Source organism: Falco biarmicus, chromosome 5 (genome assembly GCF_023638135.1).
Source record: "Falco biarmicus isolate bFalBia1 chromosome 5, bFalBia1.pri, whole genome shotgun sequence".
Lineage (NCBI taxonomy): Eukaryota > Metazoa > Chordata > Aves > Falconiformes > Falconidae > Falco > Falco biarmicus.
In genome coordinates this window covers 58177594-58196289 of record NC_079292.1, presented here as the reverse complement: position 1 = coordinate 58196289, position 18696 = coordinate 58177594, and the positions used below count along the sequence as shown (strand labels likewise).

General features: G+C 49.2%; 1 protein-coding gene and 1 long non-coding RNA gene across 3 annotated transcripts in view; both read right to left on the bottom strand.

Annotated features, from left to right (window-relative positions):
- Window positions 1-974: 974 nt before the first annotated feature.
- ELFN2 (extracellular leucine rich repeat and fibronectin type III domain containing 2) lies at window positions 975-3925 on the bottom strand. The gene has a single exon (XM_056341925.1). It carries the CDS (start codon window positions 3568-3570, stop codon window positions 1144-1146), a length of 2427 nt encoding a protein of 808 aa, XP_056197900.1. The 5' UTR covers window positions 3571-3925; the 3' UTR covers window positions 975-1143.
- A 59-nt stretch (window positions 3926-3984) lies between these two features.
- The window catches only part of LOC130150210 (uncharacterized), a 50362-nt gene continuing 35650 nt past the window's right edge, over window positions 3985-18696 (bottom strand). For both annotated transcript variants that reach the window (XR_008822150.1, XR_008822149.1), the window contains one exon: window positions 3985-4210. This is a non-coding gene — a long non-coding RNA (uncharacterized LOC130150210). The remainder of the gene's footprint in view (window positions 4211-18696) is intronic.

Below are 18696 nucleotides of genomic sequence, written 5' to 3'. Positions count from 1 at the left end.
ATGGTGCAAATCAATTGGGAAGAGCTGCAGAAGCTAGCTTGGTGTAGAACTCATTCTGCTGTGTTCCTCTCCAGGTCCCTTCCTCATAGTAAGGGAGACATGAACAGAGTATCAAACCCACTGCACAAGGGCAGCCTGAGCATAGGTGTGTGTGGTGGGGGGCATCTCTGACCTGTAGCACTCATGGAGAGATGGGAACCCTTTACACCTCTGACAGACCAGACCTTCCTGCCTTTTCCTCCACCACTCCTTGAGGACCTGGCTTGCCATGCCAAAGAGCACATTCATACCCCCTCTACCAACTGGCAGATGCCTGTCACTCCAGAATTGCTGGTGTTCATCAGCAACAACATGGCAGGAGAAGAGAAGGAGGAAGAGCAGCAAGGGCACAGAGCCTGTTGTACAGCAGGTCCTACCTCCCTTAGTCCTCTACACCTCCTCTCCTTCTGAGGATGGAGGTTCATGAAGTATCTAGACAAAAAGTGCAAGCCTAGGGAGCCTTAACATAGAAAGGTAGGGAAAGGCAAAGGAAAAGAAGCAAGAGAACTTCTTCCAACAAATCCCACCTATCTTTGAAGGGGATAGGAGAGAGGCAAAAGCCCCCACTGCCAAAGGAAATGAGAGGAAAATTAGTGATGGAAGATTCGGAAAAGCAGGCATATCAGGTGGGCAGAGAAGCTTTCTAAACCAAAGTCCTCCCTTCCCACCCAAAAGAAAATTCAGCCCTCAACAGGAACAGAAAGAGCAACAGTTCAGAGCTGAGTTTCATGCCCAGTGAGTGTCCATCCCTGCCCTTCCCCTGCCACCGCTGCCACCCCCTCCTGGGCCATTCCCACCCACCAACACTCCAGTGTTGTTACCACAGTGTCAGAGCATGACGCTACTCCCAATCATCTGCAGGCAGAACAATGGTCCCCATAACACAGTAGAGACAATTCGGCATGTGTGTGTGCCTGTATGTGTCTGTGTGAGAGTTTTCTGTTGTTGTAAACTTTAAGAAACAATTTTGTCAGTTTTGTATTTGTCGAGAGTATTTTGATGTTGGTTTATTTTTCACAGTCAAGTGGCATATTTTTTTTCTGGTTGTTGGGGAGAGGGGGGGGTCTTGTTTTGTATTGTTTCCTTGGAAAGAGTGAGGGAGAGTCACAGCTTCTGCTGAGCAGAGACTCCTTTCCAGTAATCCAGGATGTCATGCAGATCCTCATCCTTGGCAAACTGAACTTTCTTCCGCAGGGCATGCCCAGCTGCCATGTACACCTCCTCCCTGTGGTGCTTCTTGTAAGGCCGGAATCGTTCCCAGATCTTGTGGGTGCTCTCTGATGAGTACTCAGGGCTGGAGGAGTAGCCCGAGAAGTAGTGTCTGGGGGAGAGCTGGGAGTACGTGGAGTCTCGCTTGGACCGGGAAAGTGGCTTAAGAAATGACACCCGCTGGCTCAAGGTGTCAGCACTTTCCTCATAGTACAGGGCCGGGAAGGAGTGACGGTGCTCACTGCAATGGTAAGAAGGCTTGACCTCCAAGTGGTGGATGGCGCCCGGGGACACCAAGGGAAGACGATCCAAAGGGCTGTTGAGTGGGCTGCCCTTCTCAATGTATTTGGAGTCAGACTTGCTGAGTGGTGGGTGGTCAGGCACATCCAAGCTGAAGACCTTGGCGCTCTTGATGGAGCCACTAGAGGAGACACTGCAGGTCTTTCTGGCCACAGCAGCATCAGCACTGAGTTGGCGCTGCAAAGGGTGGTGGGAGCTTTCCTTGTAGGGTGGGGAAAGAAAGCTGGGCCGCTCTAGTCCACCCGAGGAACTGGCTGGGATGGACTGGCACTCAAAGGCCATGTCTGAGTCAACACCACTCCCACCACCCAGGAAGGAAGCTGTGTCCAGCTTGAGGGCATCAATGCAGTTGTTGATGATCTGGTTGACCTTGTCTACCTCCTTGGCTATGGTAGAGATCTCAGCAGCTGAGCCTTGCCCATTGTCAAGCTCCCTCAGGTCCTCATCCCGCTGGGTTCGCTCCAGCCCATCCCCAGCACCAGTTCGCACCTCAATGTAGTTACCTTTAGTGGTAACTTTAGGAGTCTCCATCCCAGCCTCCATTGACTTTGATGGGGGCAACTTCTCCCCAATCATGGAAGGGATGGAGGACATCCGTGAGACAGGGATGACTGGTGGCTCACCCAGCTTCTGGGAAGGATGGACCATGGTGCTGGTATCAATATCTGATCCATAACGCATTTCCAGAATGGTTTTTTTGACATTGAGGGACTTCTGTTTCTCTTCCTGCATCCTCCGCTTCCGTAGGCAGTAGTACACCACCCCTAGGACAATGACCATGCCAAAAAGGCAACCCAAGGTGGTCATGATATAGTGAGTGGTGGTGGAAGTACTGGAAATAGGGTCCTCCCTGCCTTTGCTCCGGGTTGCAAAGGTCAGGCAAGTGTGGTTGTAGCGCCTGTTGTTGCGGATGGAGGCCACACAGAAAGTATAATCAGTGTGGGCCTTCAGCTTGTTGACAGTGACATATTCCTTCTTGCTCTTCAGTGTTGCTATGTCAGAAACATAGCTGTTGTTGTACTGGACCAGCACATACATCTTACTGTAGGGCATGGGGATGGTTACCATCAGGATGGCTGAGGTGATGGTGACATCATGGAGCTTGATGCTGGGACTGAACGAGGAGTCAGTAGTGGAAGAGGCTGGAGGCTTTACCGAGAGGAAGTCCCCAGGGCTGATGGCTGAGCCTTCATCCAGGTCTCGCTGGGAGTCAGGCGTATAAGGGGTAGGGTTGACCCTGGAGAGGGAGGGGATGGTGCCACCTCTGCACATGGACTGGAAGATGGTGATGGCATTGCGGTTGTGGTGAGGCCGAGGTACCAGGAGCGGGTACCCAGCAAACTCCCGTGGAGTCTCACACTGGAGCCGGTCGTAGTTCTTGGTGACATTGTTGAAGAGTGCCAGCCAGTTAAGAAAGCTGTAGAGGCTACAGTCGCAGTTGAAGGGGTTGCCAGCCAGCTCACACACCATCAGATTGCTCAAGCTGGTGAAAGTGTTCCCCTCCAGACGGCTGAGACGGTTAGATGACAGGTCAATGCTAATCAAGCTGGGGCACTCAGAGAAGGCAGTAGGGGTGACCAGCTCAATTAGGTTGTGCTGCACAAAAAGGAACTGGAGACGGGCCATGCCCCGCAACATGCCCTCGGTCAGGTTGGTGAGTTTGTTGTAGCCCAGCTGTAAGACCTGGAGGTTTGACTGGCCCATGAAAGCCCCATCCTCGATATAGGAGATCTCATTCTTGGTCAGGTTCAAATCAGTCAGGTTGCCAAAGCGGTTGAGGGAGGAGTACAGCACCACTTTGAGCTTATTCTCATTCAGACGCAAGTCGTGCACTGTGCTGTTGATGTGCTGGGGGATGGTCTCATACGGGGGCTGGTTCTGGCTGCAGATAGCCAGCCACACATAACCTTTGTCCCCCTCAATCAGCCAGCAGTCACCTCGCACGGTGCCAGGGGAAAACAAGCAGAGCAGGGCAGCTGCCCACAACCCCAGGCACATCATGGTCTGCAGTGGTGCCCTCATCAGGACAGAAAAAAAAAAAAAACAACAAAGAATACCCTCAAATCTCAGGACCACAGCAAAAGGAAACTAAGGGGCAGAGGGAAGAGAAAGGGCCAGTACCTGGGGTTTAGCAATGGAAGGGCATGAGCACCCCAGTCCTACTGGGTGTCATCACCATTGTTTCTTCTTGCCCTCTGGGTCAAGCCAGGAGCATGGAGCAGGGAGAACACATGCAATCTGCTTGCAGTACACCCAAAAGCTATGACCATGGATGGTTGGTCTGGGAGCTACCTTGTGCTTCTTTTCTAAACAAAAAATCAGACTGAGGATAGCAAATCTTGTTTGATGTTCATGAGTGACTCACGCACTTTTTCCACTTTTCTCCCTCCCCCCCACCCCCCACCCCCACTTAACCCACCCCAAAACAAACCCAAGTCCTCCCCGCCTCTAGTCTTCCCCTGCCCTTCCACGGTGTGATTTGGAAGAACAAGGCAGGGCTGCCTCCTCTGTCGCTCACGCTCCCTTGGTTCCTCCTCCTTCTCTTCCTTCTCTCCTGGGTTCTCTCTGAGAAGCTTCAGAGCTTCAAATCAAACATGTCGAAAACAAAACTACAGAGAGGGAAAGAGCAAGTGTGCACAAGAGATCCATCTGTCACTGGAACCTGAAAAACAAAGCACACAGGAGACAAGAAGAGGCATCAGTTGGAGAAGTCTTTGAGATAACAGTATAGAAAGCAAGGTTTCATGAGAAGTTTCATGAGAAGAGAGAGATGGGGAAGAGATGGCATTATGGGGAGGTGCAAGCATGAGAGGAGTGGTACTGCCTACCATGCTGATAAGCCTTTGAGAAGGGAAGCCTTACGACATATGATCTCATATAAGGTGTATGCAGAAGGGTACCCAAACTCCCTTAAGTAAAGTGATCAAAGCCAGGGACCTGGTGGAAGGCATCACCTGGGGGTAGAAGGGGAATGGGAGGGATGGTGGGAAACATAAGGCTGTTATTGCAGGCAGCTCAAACCTCCTAGTGTAAACAAAGGCAAGCCCCAAACACCGCCAAAGCCATGGATTTTCAGCTGCCTGAAAATGATGTACACAGAATGCATGAAGCAGGGAAAATGCAGACAAGCCTCCCCCCCCCCAAAAAAAAAAAGCAACACTTTTTTGTTTGTTTCCTTTCTTCCTTGATGCAAGAGGGATAAATAATTCAAGCCACATGTAACTACTTGTGCTCTAAAAATTGTTACTGCCTCTTAGTGCAGGGATAAGGCTGTTGAGGTGAGCCAGCCTGGCTTGATCCTGCTGGGTTGGGCAGGCTGTAGGCAGTGTGTCAAATACCAGCCTCCAGTCTCTCACCCAGCAATGCCAGCAGTCCTAAGCTGGAGCCCACCACCCACCTACCTCCCCATCAAAGAGAGATGTACAGCTTCCATCTTCCTACTTTGCCACCTCTCCTTGGAGGCCGTGAACACCGCCCCTTTGTGGGAAAGGACACCTCAGGAAAGGACAGGCTTCCTGGTCCTGATTGGGAAAGGCAGCCCGGAGCACCCTTCCCTCCAGCCACAGCTTCAACCCTTCTCCCACTGTGCTGAGGCAGAAGCCTGGCAGGGGTGTCCTCAGGCAGTGCAGAGGAAATATTTTCATATAGCAGATAAAACATGTGGGCACTGCACCCTCTTTTTTTTTTTTAATTTTGAGAAGAAATAAAACAATAAAAAACAGAGAAAAGGATTCTTAGTTAATGAAAAATAAAGATTCCCTTTTGCCCCTGGTATTTTGGTGGGAGGCTTCTCACTAAAGATATCTCCGAAGCTTTTGCTGCAAAAGCTGAACCAATTTCTAGCAGAGAGACACAAAGGGCAGAAATAAAATGAAGGAAGATAAATGGAGGAGGAGTGAACCCTTGAGGAACAAGGTTTACGTCTGTGGAAAAATCTGAGCTGATTTGGGTCTGTGGAATTACCAGGCCAGCTGGATTAAAGGATCAGAGATAGTGTCACAGAGAAACACTTAAATATTCAATAATCCAAACAGTAAAGCCAAGATGGAGAAGGGGAGGGGGAGAAGAGCTAGACCAATGGAAAAAACAGAGAGAAAGCTCTGTCCTCAGAGCTCATCATCTGAGGCCAACAAACTCATGTCATAAATGTCATTTATGGTTGTCATGATGGCCTCCAGCTGCTGCCCCAGCTTTGCATCAGCCAGCGCTGAAGCAGAAGGCACAGGTTTTTACATTCTGTTGCTTTGTTTCTCAGCCTTATAATCCAATAAGAAATAATTTCCTGACACTGTCTCCCCAGATGCATCAGATAAGAAGCACATTTGGCTCTCCACAGGCTGGGACCCACAAGCCTCTGATATTCCTGATCACCAGTCCCCTGCCCTGTCCCACCTTTTCCAGAGGTGACTCCATGCAGAGATACAGCCAATCCCTCACACCATCTCTATCCCTCTACCTTCCTCTTTAATGCCCCTTCACTTTGCCCAGTCTCTTGCACTAAATAAAAGAGTGACAGATACTACCAGGCTTTTTGCACATTGGTGTCCAAAGTATGTCAACCCCAGGAGAGGCCAGGGGCAGCCCCTGAGCAAGCAATGAAAAGCTTAACCCATATTTTAGCCAGCATCCTTCGCTGAGCATTATGTTTTGGCCTGTCTGTCTCACCTCACCAAATACTCTGCACAATATCCAACTCCATACAGAAACATCCCATCCCCCTTGCTTTGACCCCTTCTGGTAGGGGAGGCTGCTCCAAATGCTGTGCTGAAGTCATCACTGCCTGCTGTAGCTTGTTCATGGTGCACAGGGAGAAACTCTGAGGTCAGGACCACGTTCTTCTGCAGCAGCCCCAGCAATCACTAAAAGCCACCCCATCCCACCCAGGGAGATGCATTCAGGCAGCACAGAGAGGGCTTGGAAGGGGAGATGTCCTAGCAGCCTGAAAAAGAAAGAGGTTAGGGGGTGGATGGAAATGAAGGTGGTGTTTATGCTTGGTATGTGTCAAAAAGAAGGGGGCCGTGCAGAGAAGACTTGCTTCCTGTCGATCACCCACCTTGGCTGTGCAACCTTGCCTCAGCCAAAGGAAGGGCCAAGCCAATCCTCAAGCCAAACTTGTTGGTTCCCTCAGGTCCCCAAGGTGACTACATACAAGAAATATGCAGACCTTGCCATTCTTCCCCCAACAGCTCCTGTCTCCCCACTATCGCACTGGTTTTAAGGGTCCTGAGGCTAGCCTAGCCTGTGGCCTCCTCCACTCTTGTACATGGCCCAGGACTCCGTTTCAGCTCAGGAGTGCTGGTGTCCAGCTCCACCACAGCCATGCCCTGCCCTTTAGGGAGCAGCTGCTCCCTGACACTGGCAATTCACAGGCAAGGGGAGGTCAGGGATGGGGGTCAGCAGCATACCCTCCCTAAACTGTCTAAAACCAAATGAACACAAATCAGATAGCATTGGAATCCAGCATCACAAGGAAGCAACACTCCTTTCTGCTGGCCTGAAAGCTGCTGACAGTGAAATTGGCTGATTCTCTTCCTTGCTTCTCAGGCAAGAGAGCAAGAAGACACAGAGTGGAAGGGTGGGCAGGGAGAGCAAGAGCAAGCAACTCCAGCCCAAAGGAGAGCCAGTGAAGGGGGACACACAAGTTGTGGAGAGCCTGGTTTCAAGACAGGCTGTGGTTATAGGCAAGAGGAAGATTTGAGACGTGGGATCTGTTTTACATGGCAGATGCAGGGTCACCACCTGCATCTGCTGGACCTACACAGCTGTAGGATCCCAACACTCTTCAGTGTAACTCAAGATGGCTCTTACAATGTGCCCCTGGCTCTTGGCCATCCTGGCTTCTGGCCATCCTCATGTGTGCAAGAGCATCAAGGAACACGAATGGCATTGTGCATGAATGGCTGTACCCTCCTCGGCTGGCACAAAGTCAACCCATCAGCTCCCAGCTCCTGATAATTTCCCTCTGGTTTATTCCCTACTAGTGGATTCCTGGATGTTATTGGCATATCTTTGCACCAGAGTGTTTGGAGAAAAGCAGGAGGTCACAGGGATGGTTCCCCTCTTCAGAGGAGAGAGCGGGAAGGGTGAAATGGAGGGAGGAGAGCCCCAAATCTGAGTCAGGAGCTTGCTGTACTGATAGCCATAGACAACTCTTGATTAAGCATTAAGGTGGTGCAGGGGGTGACACAGGAGCACAGTCACTAGTTAGATGGACAGGCATGAGGGCAAGTTAAAATACAACCACTGAAAGTATGGAGAGACATATAGACATATACAAGCTGTGGCTGAGGGGGTAGAAGGACCACAAGTGAGAAAGGATACAAGCTCTAGGGGCTACAGTGTAAAAAGGCAACCAGAAAAGCCACATACAGCAGCAATTTGGGCCTGAAATTCTGACCTTGTTAACCTTGTCCTCCTGGGGCCCAGTGCACTGGAAAAGCCAGCACTTAATTCTACCATTGCTTAAACGGTGCTAAGAGCCTCCCATTAGAAATGCATGCATTAAAAACCTGCCAAACATTCATGGCTCCTCTGGGGACACCCCGAAACCAGGCCAAAGCTCCTGCTGTTTTCTTATACTTTGTGCTGCAGCTGGGCAACAGCCCTCTTCCCAGCTCAGTGTGCTGCTTGCTCCTGGCTAGCCTCAGGACACAGGCACCATCTCAAACTGGTTCTGCCTCCCCCATCTTGGCTTCAGGGTCCTTCCAGGATTTCTGTAACCACTTTCCAAAAAAGGCCTTTCCCAGGGATGTTTGGTACTGTCAGTTAGTGCCTTACTTGAAGGGACTCTCCACACCTGCTGGATAGTTTCTGTAGTACACACTGGTCTCGGCATCACTGCAGCTGCTTATATCACCACACAGAGATGTTCCTTGCTTCTGCTCCTGGTTATATTGGAAGGACAGTGCTGTGGGAGAAGCTTGCAGCACAGATGTGGCACTTACACAACAACAGCCCCTCCCCTCAACGCCACTGCTTCCAGGGATGCTCCGATTTATTGCAGGAATTACCATCAAGACATGCAGCAAAGAACCTGTTGCTGTGCCCAGAGGTGCTCCAGAAGCCCTGAGAAGTTTGGGACCAAGAGAAGAGGGAGCAGGAAGCATGATGACCTGTGGATTTGTGACGTGGAAGACATCTGAGAGAGAGAGTTAAAGTCTTCTGCTGCAGCTTCTCTGTTGTCCACCAAGGGTTGAGCTCAAACGGCACTCTTGGCTTTAATAGGGTTCTGTGAAGGTTTCTCTTGTTTTCTCTCTTCTCTAATTTATCCCTTTATTTTCATGAAGCATGTAAGATCTCAGCATCTCTGAGATCCATCCCAATGTTACAATTATTTGAAATTGGCCCTGTAGTTTCAAAAATCTAGAGGAAAGAGGAGCTGGCTTAGGCAGAAACAAAAAGAAAAAAGAAAAGGTTGTAAAGCCAGCCTAGAAAGTCATGCAACAAAAGGTGTTTTCATGTTACTAATGAGACATGCTTTCATATCTTACAGGGGTTGAACTGGTATCAATGTGTCCTGCTGAAGGGTGGCCACTCAATGTTAGAAACTCTGTGAGTTTTGGCAGAGTGCTGCCCCAAAAGAAATCTTATGGTTCAACTCTGGGCAGGTTCATTTTACCATCTACAAATGCACAGTGCCTGCTGGGGAAAAATCATTCCTCTGAATAGCCCTGCCATGAGTAGGGAGAAAGCTTGCAGCTCCCAAACTCCAGCTATCCCTGACACAAGGAATCCCAAAGTACTAGGATCCCAGAAGGACACTGCGGTGAGGAAGCCCACGAAACCACACAGGATCTCAGCTGCTTCTCACAGGACACTGCTGCAAGGATGCTTGGATACTGCTGCAAGGATGCTTGCAGCACTCAAATTCCAGCCAGCAACAATGGGGCTTTGCACAGAGGTAGGGCAGGGGTCTGAAATAAAGGCTGTAGGACTTCCCCCAGGACATGCTGCTCTGCAGTCCTGCCCTTTAGCCAGTCTGGGGCACAGGACAAGTTCAGGTGTTAACCTGAATTGAGCATCTGCTATACACATGCACCCAGGCTCAAGCAAACTTACAGCCATTGGCTCTAAACCTTTGCTGGGCCAAACAGCTTAAAGACCAACCATGAAAAAAACCAGCACGATGCTGTATATAAAACCCCTGCTCTCCCATCACGCCTCCCCAACAGCGATTAGATGCCTAATTTGTTACACAGCAAGAAAGAGAGAATGGGAAAGCTCAGGGGAGAAAAATGAAGCAGCCTAGAATCATGAAAGAAAAGAGAGAGCTTTAGAAGCATAAATCTTATTTTAGAGTAATAAATACCGCCAGAAAGGTCCTTCATATGCCAGTGGTTCCCTGGCAGACCAGAGGGCCACCTTTGTTTTCCAAAGTGAAATGGTTACCTTTTATATTAATATGATTACTGAAGATTAAGTGGGATTTGCATCAAGCCAGCTCCACCCAGACAGCCCACGGCAGCAGCCCACAGGAGTGTGTGCATGGGGGTAGGCTGGGGGAACAACCTTCTTCAGGTAAAAGAGGATGTCAAGAGATTACAGGTTCCCTAAAAAAAACCTAGCAGCAATAAAGCTGCCTTCACTGCTCTCTTTCCAGGGGAGACGGGGGTCTGGGAAACATCACTCCCCTTGGTGTCATCCCATGAGCCCAGACATAAGACAGTGGAAAGGCTTAGAAATAATTCCTGTTGGTGATGGGGAGGGAGTGTGGGCTCTGTGTGACTGTCTGTAGGGACCTGCCACAGGGAGTGCAACAGCAAGACTGGCACTGCCTGTGCACGTGTATGAGTGTGCATGTGTGTGAGTCACTGTAGAGAAAGGGGTGGCAGTGTCGGCTCCAGGAGTGTGAGGCGGTGGGGGAGTATGTGTGGAGGAGTTGCTATAGGTGTTGGGGTGGAGGTGCAGGCTGGGTATCTATGTGGGTTAATCACTCTGCAAAGCAGGGAATGAGTGCTGACTCCTGGAGGGGGAGGAATTGCCATGGGGAACTAGGCAAAGCACTGGTTGTGAGTGTGTGTGTGTGTGCGTGTGCGTGCGTGCGTGCGCGTGCGTGTGTGTGTGTGTGTGTGCGCGCACGTATGTTTGCATGAAGAAGTCATTGTGGAAAAAGTGGTGGGAGTTGTTAGCTCTGTGTGAGGCACCATAGGGGATGGGGTAAGGTTGTGGGCTGTGTGTGGGTGTGTGTGGATCATGGGAGACGACCACAGTTATGTGAATGTGTGTATGGGAGAAGGGCTGTAGGAAAAGGGGTGGGAGCACTCCATCTGTATGTGTCCCCTGACATGAATCACTGTAGGGAGCGGGATGCGAGGAGTTGCTGTAGGGGACAGGGAATGACCTCTGCTCTCTGCGAGCTGTTGGGGAGTAAAGGGACAGGAGTGGCAGCTCTGCATGAGTATGCATGTGAGCTGCTGCAGGTAACAGCCCAGGAGTGGGGGCTCTGCGTAGGTGGAAGGGAGCTGCTGTAGGGAAGCAGGGTGGGAGTGTTGGCTCTGTTTGTGTGCAGGGCTTTGCTGCAAGGGAGGACAGCATGTCTGGCATGAAGCCAGGAGCAATTCTTCGGCTGTATGTGATGTCACTGTGAAGACCCCCACCCCCTCAGGGTCACCGTGATGCCTCCACTGTCCTGTGCTGGCCTTGCTGCCCAATTTCCTACAACAGCAGCTCCTGGCTTTCACCAGGCTGGCTGTGAAAGGCAGGTCCACAAGCTATTTGAAAGATGCCCTCACTCAAACCAAGCATACCTCTAGTATTTCTGGATGCTAAATACATTCCCAGCAATGCACTGGCACCAGTTTGGAGTGCCACCAAACATGCTACCCTGCACGGAGGGGGTTAGTCCTTGCATTACAACTCACTACTGTCTCTTGCTGGAGGGACTCAGAGACTGAGCAATCGCATAGCTCCTGGGCTCGCTAAGGGTAGCAATCACTTCACAAGGTGCACTGGCAGCCAGCCATCCTGTGGAGGATACCTTCAGGCCTACAAACTCCTGTGGGGCACAAGCACTGGCATTCCAACATTCCTCAACATACTCTCGCCTTCCAGCCAACCTTCTCCTGAGTGGCCATCTGAAAGAGGTTCCCTCACTAGCAGTGAGACCTCTCTCCAAGTAAGACAAGCAGCCACCCCGGTACAACTTCAGCATGAAAACTCCAGAGGTCAAGCCACCATTCCAATGAGAAGAAGAGGCTGCCCTTGCATAGCCTTCCCAGCCAGAGTGTCTCTGACAGTTGTTACCCCAAGTTGTTAGTCTGCAAGATGTCAGAAGATGGACAGCCCCTGTGCTCAGGTTTCCTGCAAATGGAGAGTCAACCAGAAGCAGAAGCTGTTACAGATGGTGGTTCAAATATAGCAGATGCAGTTCTGACCTGATGTGGGGCAGAAGCAAGGAAAGGTGTGGGAGGACATGAAGAAGCTGTTTCAGGTGACTCAAGAGTGAAATGCTGTGGCAGCATGGGCTAATGGGGACACTTCAGTCCCTTAAAACTCTTACTCTGGTCAATGTGTGCCTGGATTCAGCAAGAGAGTAGCCCCATGCTGGACAGGACATTATGTTTCCACTTGGTTACTTCCAACTTCCCTCCATTTTCCAACCCCAGGCAATGGCACAGCTCAGCCCCCTGGGGAGGGACCCTCCTCCCGGCCAGCTCACCCACCTATTTTTCAAGCTAACATCTGACATGCATTTTGACACAGCCGTGCCCCTCCCCCCCCACCACTTTTCCCCACTACCTTACCTTGTTTAGTGCCTGTTTTTTTCTTCCATTGCCAAAACACAATGACTGTTATAATTAACAGATTATCTCAGTGCGACAGCTGCAGTCCTTTGAAAATTAGGTTGAATAACAGGATCCTGCCGTATGGTAATTTCTTTTCATCTCTCAAATATTTTCTCTCTCTTGCTCTCATTTCTACCTCATTTCTTTTTTTCCTTCTTTCTTCCCTCTCTCCCCCCTCCTGCCTTTGACCAGCTCCCTGACTGTATGAGTGATATCTTTGGGGTCAGACAGACAGAAGGGCTCTCTCTACCTTCAGCCTCAGCCTTCATTCCTCTTCTTTTACTACCACACATCACAGAGAGGCAGTGTTTGCAAGTAGGATCATAAACATGTCAGGAAAAACGGTGCCCACCAAAGGTGATGGTCAGGGGTCCTCTCACAAGCCCCACTGGCTCAGAAAGGCAGCCTCAGAATTCCGTGAGAAGGGGAGAAACTAGGATGCAGTAGCCCGAACCACTGCCTGCAACTTTCCCACGGGGAGCCAAGCGCAATGGTGTGGCTGAGTGGTTTGTACTGAGCTAGCCAGGGTGCTCTACCCACCCACCTACCCACCCGTCCGCCTTCTTGCTGACTCAGTATCTGCCCCTGACTCACCACTTGCTCACTGAATGGGGACTGGCAGTACTTATACGGCACCTTTCCCTCTCTCTAAGGCAATAGCTCTGCCACTTACCACCCCCTCTCCCCATTATCCACCTACATCTGTCTCTCTACCGACTCAATCAACCCAAGCCAGCCAAAAAAGCATCTTGCTTGGAATTCGGGGTTTCAAAACCAAAATAAGAACTGATGCTGCTCCCAGCTGGACTCAGACTAAAGGCTCTGGAAATTTGCTCCTCTGGGACTGGAGATCTCCTTGCCTCTGCTGTGAACTGGACTGATCCATTCACCAAAGTGTCTGGACTCCTCAGCCTCTGCTTAGGCAAACATGCCCGCACACAGTGTTTCAGGCTGCAAGGATGACCAGCCAGACACGTGGGATGAGTCTGTTGGGATGGTGCTCTGGATTTAGCAACTGAAAGGTTTCAAATTCAACATGCTCTGGACTCAAGAAATCTGCAACTTTGTCAGTTGTACCAGGAGCATCAGCTAACTATTCTTAATGCCTGGTTTGAACTCATGCAAAATGCCTTGATCCTGCACTGCTCATTTCAGCCATCTCTGTGATCTATATCACATCGCCTGTTACAATTAAACACTGCTGCTTCCTCTTGAAAAATAGGGCAGCATTCCTCCATACCACTCATCCATCACAGCCTAACCCACCTCTGCAGCGGCTAGCTCCAGCTGAGTCCTAGGCCTCTTTCTGCCTCCTCAGCACAGCCATTTCCTTTCCACCCATGGAGTTCCACCTCATTTATTTCCTTAATCCAGACTCAGTAGAACAGAAACACTTTGTCACCATTATTCTGCCAAAAGCCTAGTAGAGTCTTCTAACAAACCCTCATCTGTTCCATTGTATTTCAGCAGTCTCCGGTAATGCTCCTCCTCGGTGTCCACGATATCTCTCTTTTCATCCTTTGCCACCCTTAGCCTTCATTCTCCCTCTGCTTTCACTCCAGGCCCTGTGTTGGCTCGTGGCACTTACAGCACATCTCCTCATTCATTCACTGTCACTTATCCAAATGCTACCTTCACTTATTAATTCTCCTTTTTTCTAGTAGCATCCCTCCTCTGAATGCTTTGTACAGTCCCACTTACGTATCCAATAATAGTATTTTCCCAATGAGTGAGTCATATACCCCTTTGCTGACATTTAGAATTCTCCTTGTTCTTTGAAACACGTTTATTCATTCCCCCTCTCTGCAATTATATATATCTACTCATGGTGTTGCATTTCCTACAGCAGCCGTGCAGCAAACAGATGATCCATGCAAATAACTCAACAAAATAATTGTCTCTGCTGGTACCTTGTCATCCTCCATTTTAATTATGTAGGCCAAAGCTAATTCAATCTATGAAGCAATCAAAAATAGGGGATAACTTAATTTTAAACACACCCCACCCTTTCCTTTGTTCTTGCTTAGTCCAGATTTCAGTCTTCGTTTTCCCACCTGTTTGCTGCTCTGCCTCTTTCGATGCTGTTGGGAGCAGAGTACATGAAGGCTGCAATTGATATCGGGCTTCTGGTTTCCTAGGTGCTGTTAAATATGTTCAGTGAGAAACAAACTTTGCTCCAGACTGGTTCTGAGCTGAAAGGACATCTAAAAAAGGAGCCCTACTCAGCTAATAGGAGCACATAAATGTCTTACCCACTAACCCAGGTAATATATACTCCATGACCAGGGACTGATGCCACATCCCTCTAAATCTCTCTCTAGAGGCTTCATCAGGTAGCTCTAGCAAGTAATTCATCTGGCAGTCCCTCCTCAATTCCTCACAGTAGCCCTTATTCCTTCCCCCACACTGTTCTTTGCTTCCTTTCCAGTCCTTAGTCACCCTTGCATATGCCATATTTTATTTATTCCTTATTACTCCTCTTAATCTGCATAGGCCAAACCCTAAGCTCTGTAGTCACCCTGACTCATTTACTATCCAGGAAAAGCAACAAATTAAATCAGTGGGAAAGCCTGTGATGTCAATCTGGACAGAGAATGATATTGCACGGGGACTCCCCCATGATTATTTCTTGTTCTCTTCTCACTCATTCAGGTCTCCATTTAGCAACATACTTAACCATGCACCCAACTGTAAACCTATGCAAGCCCCATTCAGTTTCTCAATTGCTTTCTTCTGCAACATCTGTGTTGATGGTTCCCACATCTTCCAAACACAACAGATTCTCCTTCTGTGCTTCCTCTCCTAGCCTCTTTGTTACCCACCCACCAACATCCTTTCTCTCGCTTTGAGAAATTCAGACTTCTCCTTTTTTTTCCTTTTGCTTGTTTGGATTTTCTTATTTTCACTGCTGCCTGGGGACTCCAGCTTGTAATTTCACCTCCCTTTTCCCAAGACTGCTATGTTGAATAAAACACTGACTTCCCCCTCTGCTCTCCAGTATTCTGAAACACCAAACTGGGCCATTGAGGAGAAAAGCTATTGGCCAGGACTACTGTCTCTGATACCGAAACAGAGCTGGCAGTAATATTTACAGGCTACTTTGAAAGCTCCAGGGATGGCTTGTGGCCAAAAATGATGATATCCACCCCCTCTTTTTTTTTTAACGATGTCTTCCTATGACTCAGTCTGGTCCATAAGTCAAAATGAGATATTTTTTTTTAACCATCCTCTCTTTAAGCAATGAGAACAAGAGTCTAAGAACAGAATGCTGTAGCATCACGGATAGGACGGGTTACGTCACGAGTAATACAACTTGGGGTGTCCTTGGTGGCTTTAAAAAAAGCAGAACAAAAGGCATATGTCCTCATTCCAGAGAAATTAGTTTTGGTGGAGCTAAACCAGCAACTGCCTGAGTTTTCTAAACTTAGTTTTACCTGCAAGCAAAGCCAGAAACATGTGGGAAGCAGAGACACCACGACCTCAGGGGGCTCATGACTTCCTGGGCTCAGTGAGGAGCTATCCTGCCCTTTGTTATCCACCATTGTGCAGAGGCAGTCTGGAATAAAGGGGACGGTGCAGGGGGAACTGTGACATCTGTTCCAAAGGGGGGCTGTGGCATACCAACTCAACCTGCCCACACACCCTTACCTCTGCCTCTCGCTATACAGTCTGCAACCGCAAACAGCCATTCAGCTGGTTGATAATCGAGCAGTTCAGCCAGAGACCACTTAATTTGTTCCTTGCCTTCTTTGTCTGCCGGTGGCAGGGAAAAGCGCATGTTTGGAAATTGGCAGTGTTGTGTATAGCATTACTGGGCTGGAGTTACACTGACTGCTACAGGGGCTGAAAAAAAAAGCGAACAAAAAAACCCCCAAAAAGTAACAACATAGGAGAGGAGGGGAGAAGGCTGAGAGCTGGGGAGAAAAAGGGTGGAGTGGGATCAGGGGAGAGCCAGGCAAGGAAAAAGGGAGAGAAATGAGATGGTAAGAGATACAGGACTAGATACTATGATGATAGGGACATTAAGAATATGATAGATTGTCAGAAAAGGAAGGCAAACAGAGGCAGGCACAGAGAAAGAGACAGAGACGAAGGAGGGGCGGGGGGGGGAGAAGAAAGAGAGAGCCAGAATTAATTTAGGAGGGATATACTGAAAACATAATCTTCTCAACAGAGAAAAAGAGAGAGAGAGAGAGAATTAAACAAACAGTGACAGGAAACTGGGAAAGAATAACTTTTTTTTTTTATGAGCTTGTTAACATTTGTGAAGTTAAGTAACCCTAAATTTATGCCATTAATTTGCATGTATTACGGGTTTTTTCTCTGCTGCCAGTTTATAGTCTCTGTGAAACCTTTAAAAAGTGGCTTTTTTTCCTCCTTTTCCCTTCGCTTGTGTTAATTAAGGCTTGTGATATATGTATATTTTTACACCGCTGCTGTGCTCTAGCATTTAATCATCAAATGGCCCTTTTTGCCTTTTCTTTGGGCCGCGCCTCTCTCTTCCCCTCCTCTCCACAGAAGGATCAGGAGGCCTGTTGGTGCACCCATCCACACAGACCTGTAAGCGTGCCTAGAGCCAGGCTGGGCTCCCACTGACCCCTCTCCCTGTGAAATAAGGTGGCTCTCACAATACATGGATGGGGGGAGGATCTTCAGCTCCTGAAGAGTTAACAGCTCAAATCCACTCGGGCAATCACATTGCCACACTGAAGCACGCTGTATTTACACATTAGCAATCACTGGGGAGCCTTAAAATTGGATTCTCGGGGGAAATCCAGCCAAAGAGCACAGTGATATTCCTAATGAAGGTAGTCACAGCCAGAGCTGAGGGAGGCACACAATAATCTCCTCTTGGAAGAAAAGGGGGTGCAGGTCATGCACCAGTGCTTTAGTAGCACCTAGACATCTCAGAACTTGGACGTACATAGGAAGAGCTGCTGTAGAAAATGCAAGTCCGGCATCTCCCCTCCTTCCAGGGAACTGCCCCACACCTGTTCCAAGGACAGCCATCCCTCCTCTCCTCCCAAGGACTCTTCTTTCTGGGCAGACATCTCTCCCCTAAGCACATCACCGACTTTGGAAGTGCCCAAGGCCAACACAAAGCGTAGCTGGTGGAGCCCTTTTGGCAGCTCTCCCAGCGAGCATATTTCTGAGCTCAGCTGGACAGGAGTCTTGGTCCTAAATGTGCTTTGATTGCTTTGCTCCTCTCTAAAGGCTCTGTATCTCCCAGCTGTAAGCAGAGTTTGCTGAAGCAAGAAGCATGTTGCTAAGCCTGGTTTGGATGCTGTTTGGTCTCTAGTGGAGCTGACGGGATTTGTCTTGTTAAAAGCCAGCTGAGCTGAGACCACGAACACTGAACATTGATTCAGACCTAAACACCCACCATGGGAAACCCAGCAATTGGAGCCGAGAATAAAGGTAATTGCTGGTCACAGTAAAGATGGTGTTCCCTCACTCCCTGTGGAGGAGGCTTGTGATCTTTCTGGGGCTCTGACAGGCATATGACAGGTCTCTGGAGGGTCTCTGCTGAACTGGAGTTGGGATGGAGAGGCAGGGGAGACAGACCAGGCTTTCCACACTGTCACTATTATTTTGCCGTATGGGGGTGTTGAGCACCAGAGAGGATATTCTGATTTACTCCCTGGCTTATGGTTGCTGTGGCAACAGGAGAAATACAGGCCAAACCAGGCTGCATCTGCAATGTGGTGGTAATAGGGAGTTTGGGCTCCCATGTGTGTGTTTGTTTGTTTGGCTGTTTGCAGGAGCCACATGGTAAAAAAGCACTGTCGCAATGGAAAGGGAATGGGGTCCGAATTGTACCCAGACAAATACACCCTCCTCTCATGCAACAGAGGAACAGTCATGCATACAGTCATATTCACAGCACACAGCCTGAGGAACATCAGCAAATACACATCTATCTTCCCACTACATACACACCTCTATAGCTGGGGATTCCCTAGCTACTCTCCCACTATCCCAAGAAAAGGCACACTTCTTGTTTCACAAGTACAAAGCCCCTGTGCAACAGCAACTTTCTAGTAGTGCTCTGAAGCATGACTAAGAGTCTGGCCTATCAGCTTGTGTCAGCAAGAAAATCTCCTCTGCCATCAGGTCCACACATCCCAGTTAGCCATGATGCTAAGGGATTACAACCCCCTCCATTGGCTGCTGAGCAAATACTCCTCCTTGCAAATACTCCTCCAGCACATCCTAGTGACTAGTTCTTACCCTCCCGACACAATTAACAAAACAAACAACCCAGTCTCAGTACTCATATCCCCAGCTAGGAAAGAGAGCCTCCATTTTTAACATCAGAGTGAGCCCTCAGGTCACATATATTGGCCTGTTGCAGACACCAGCC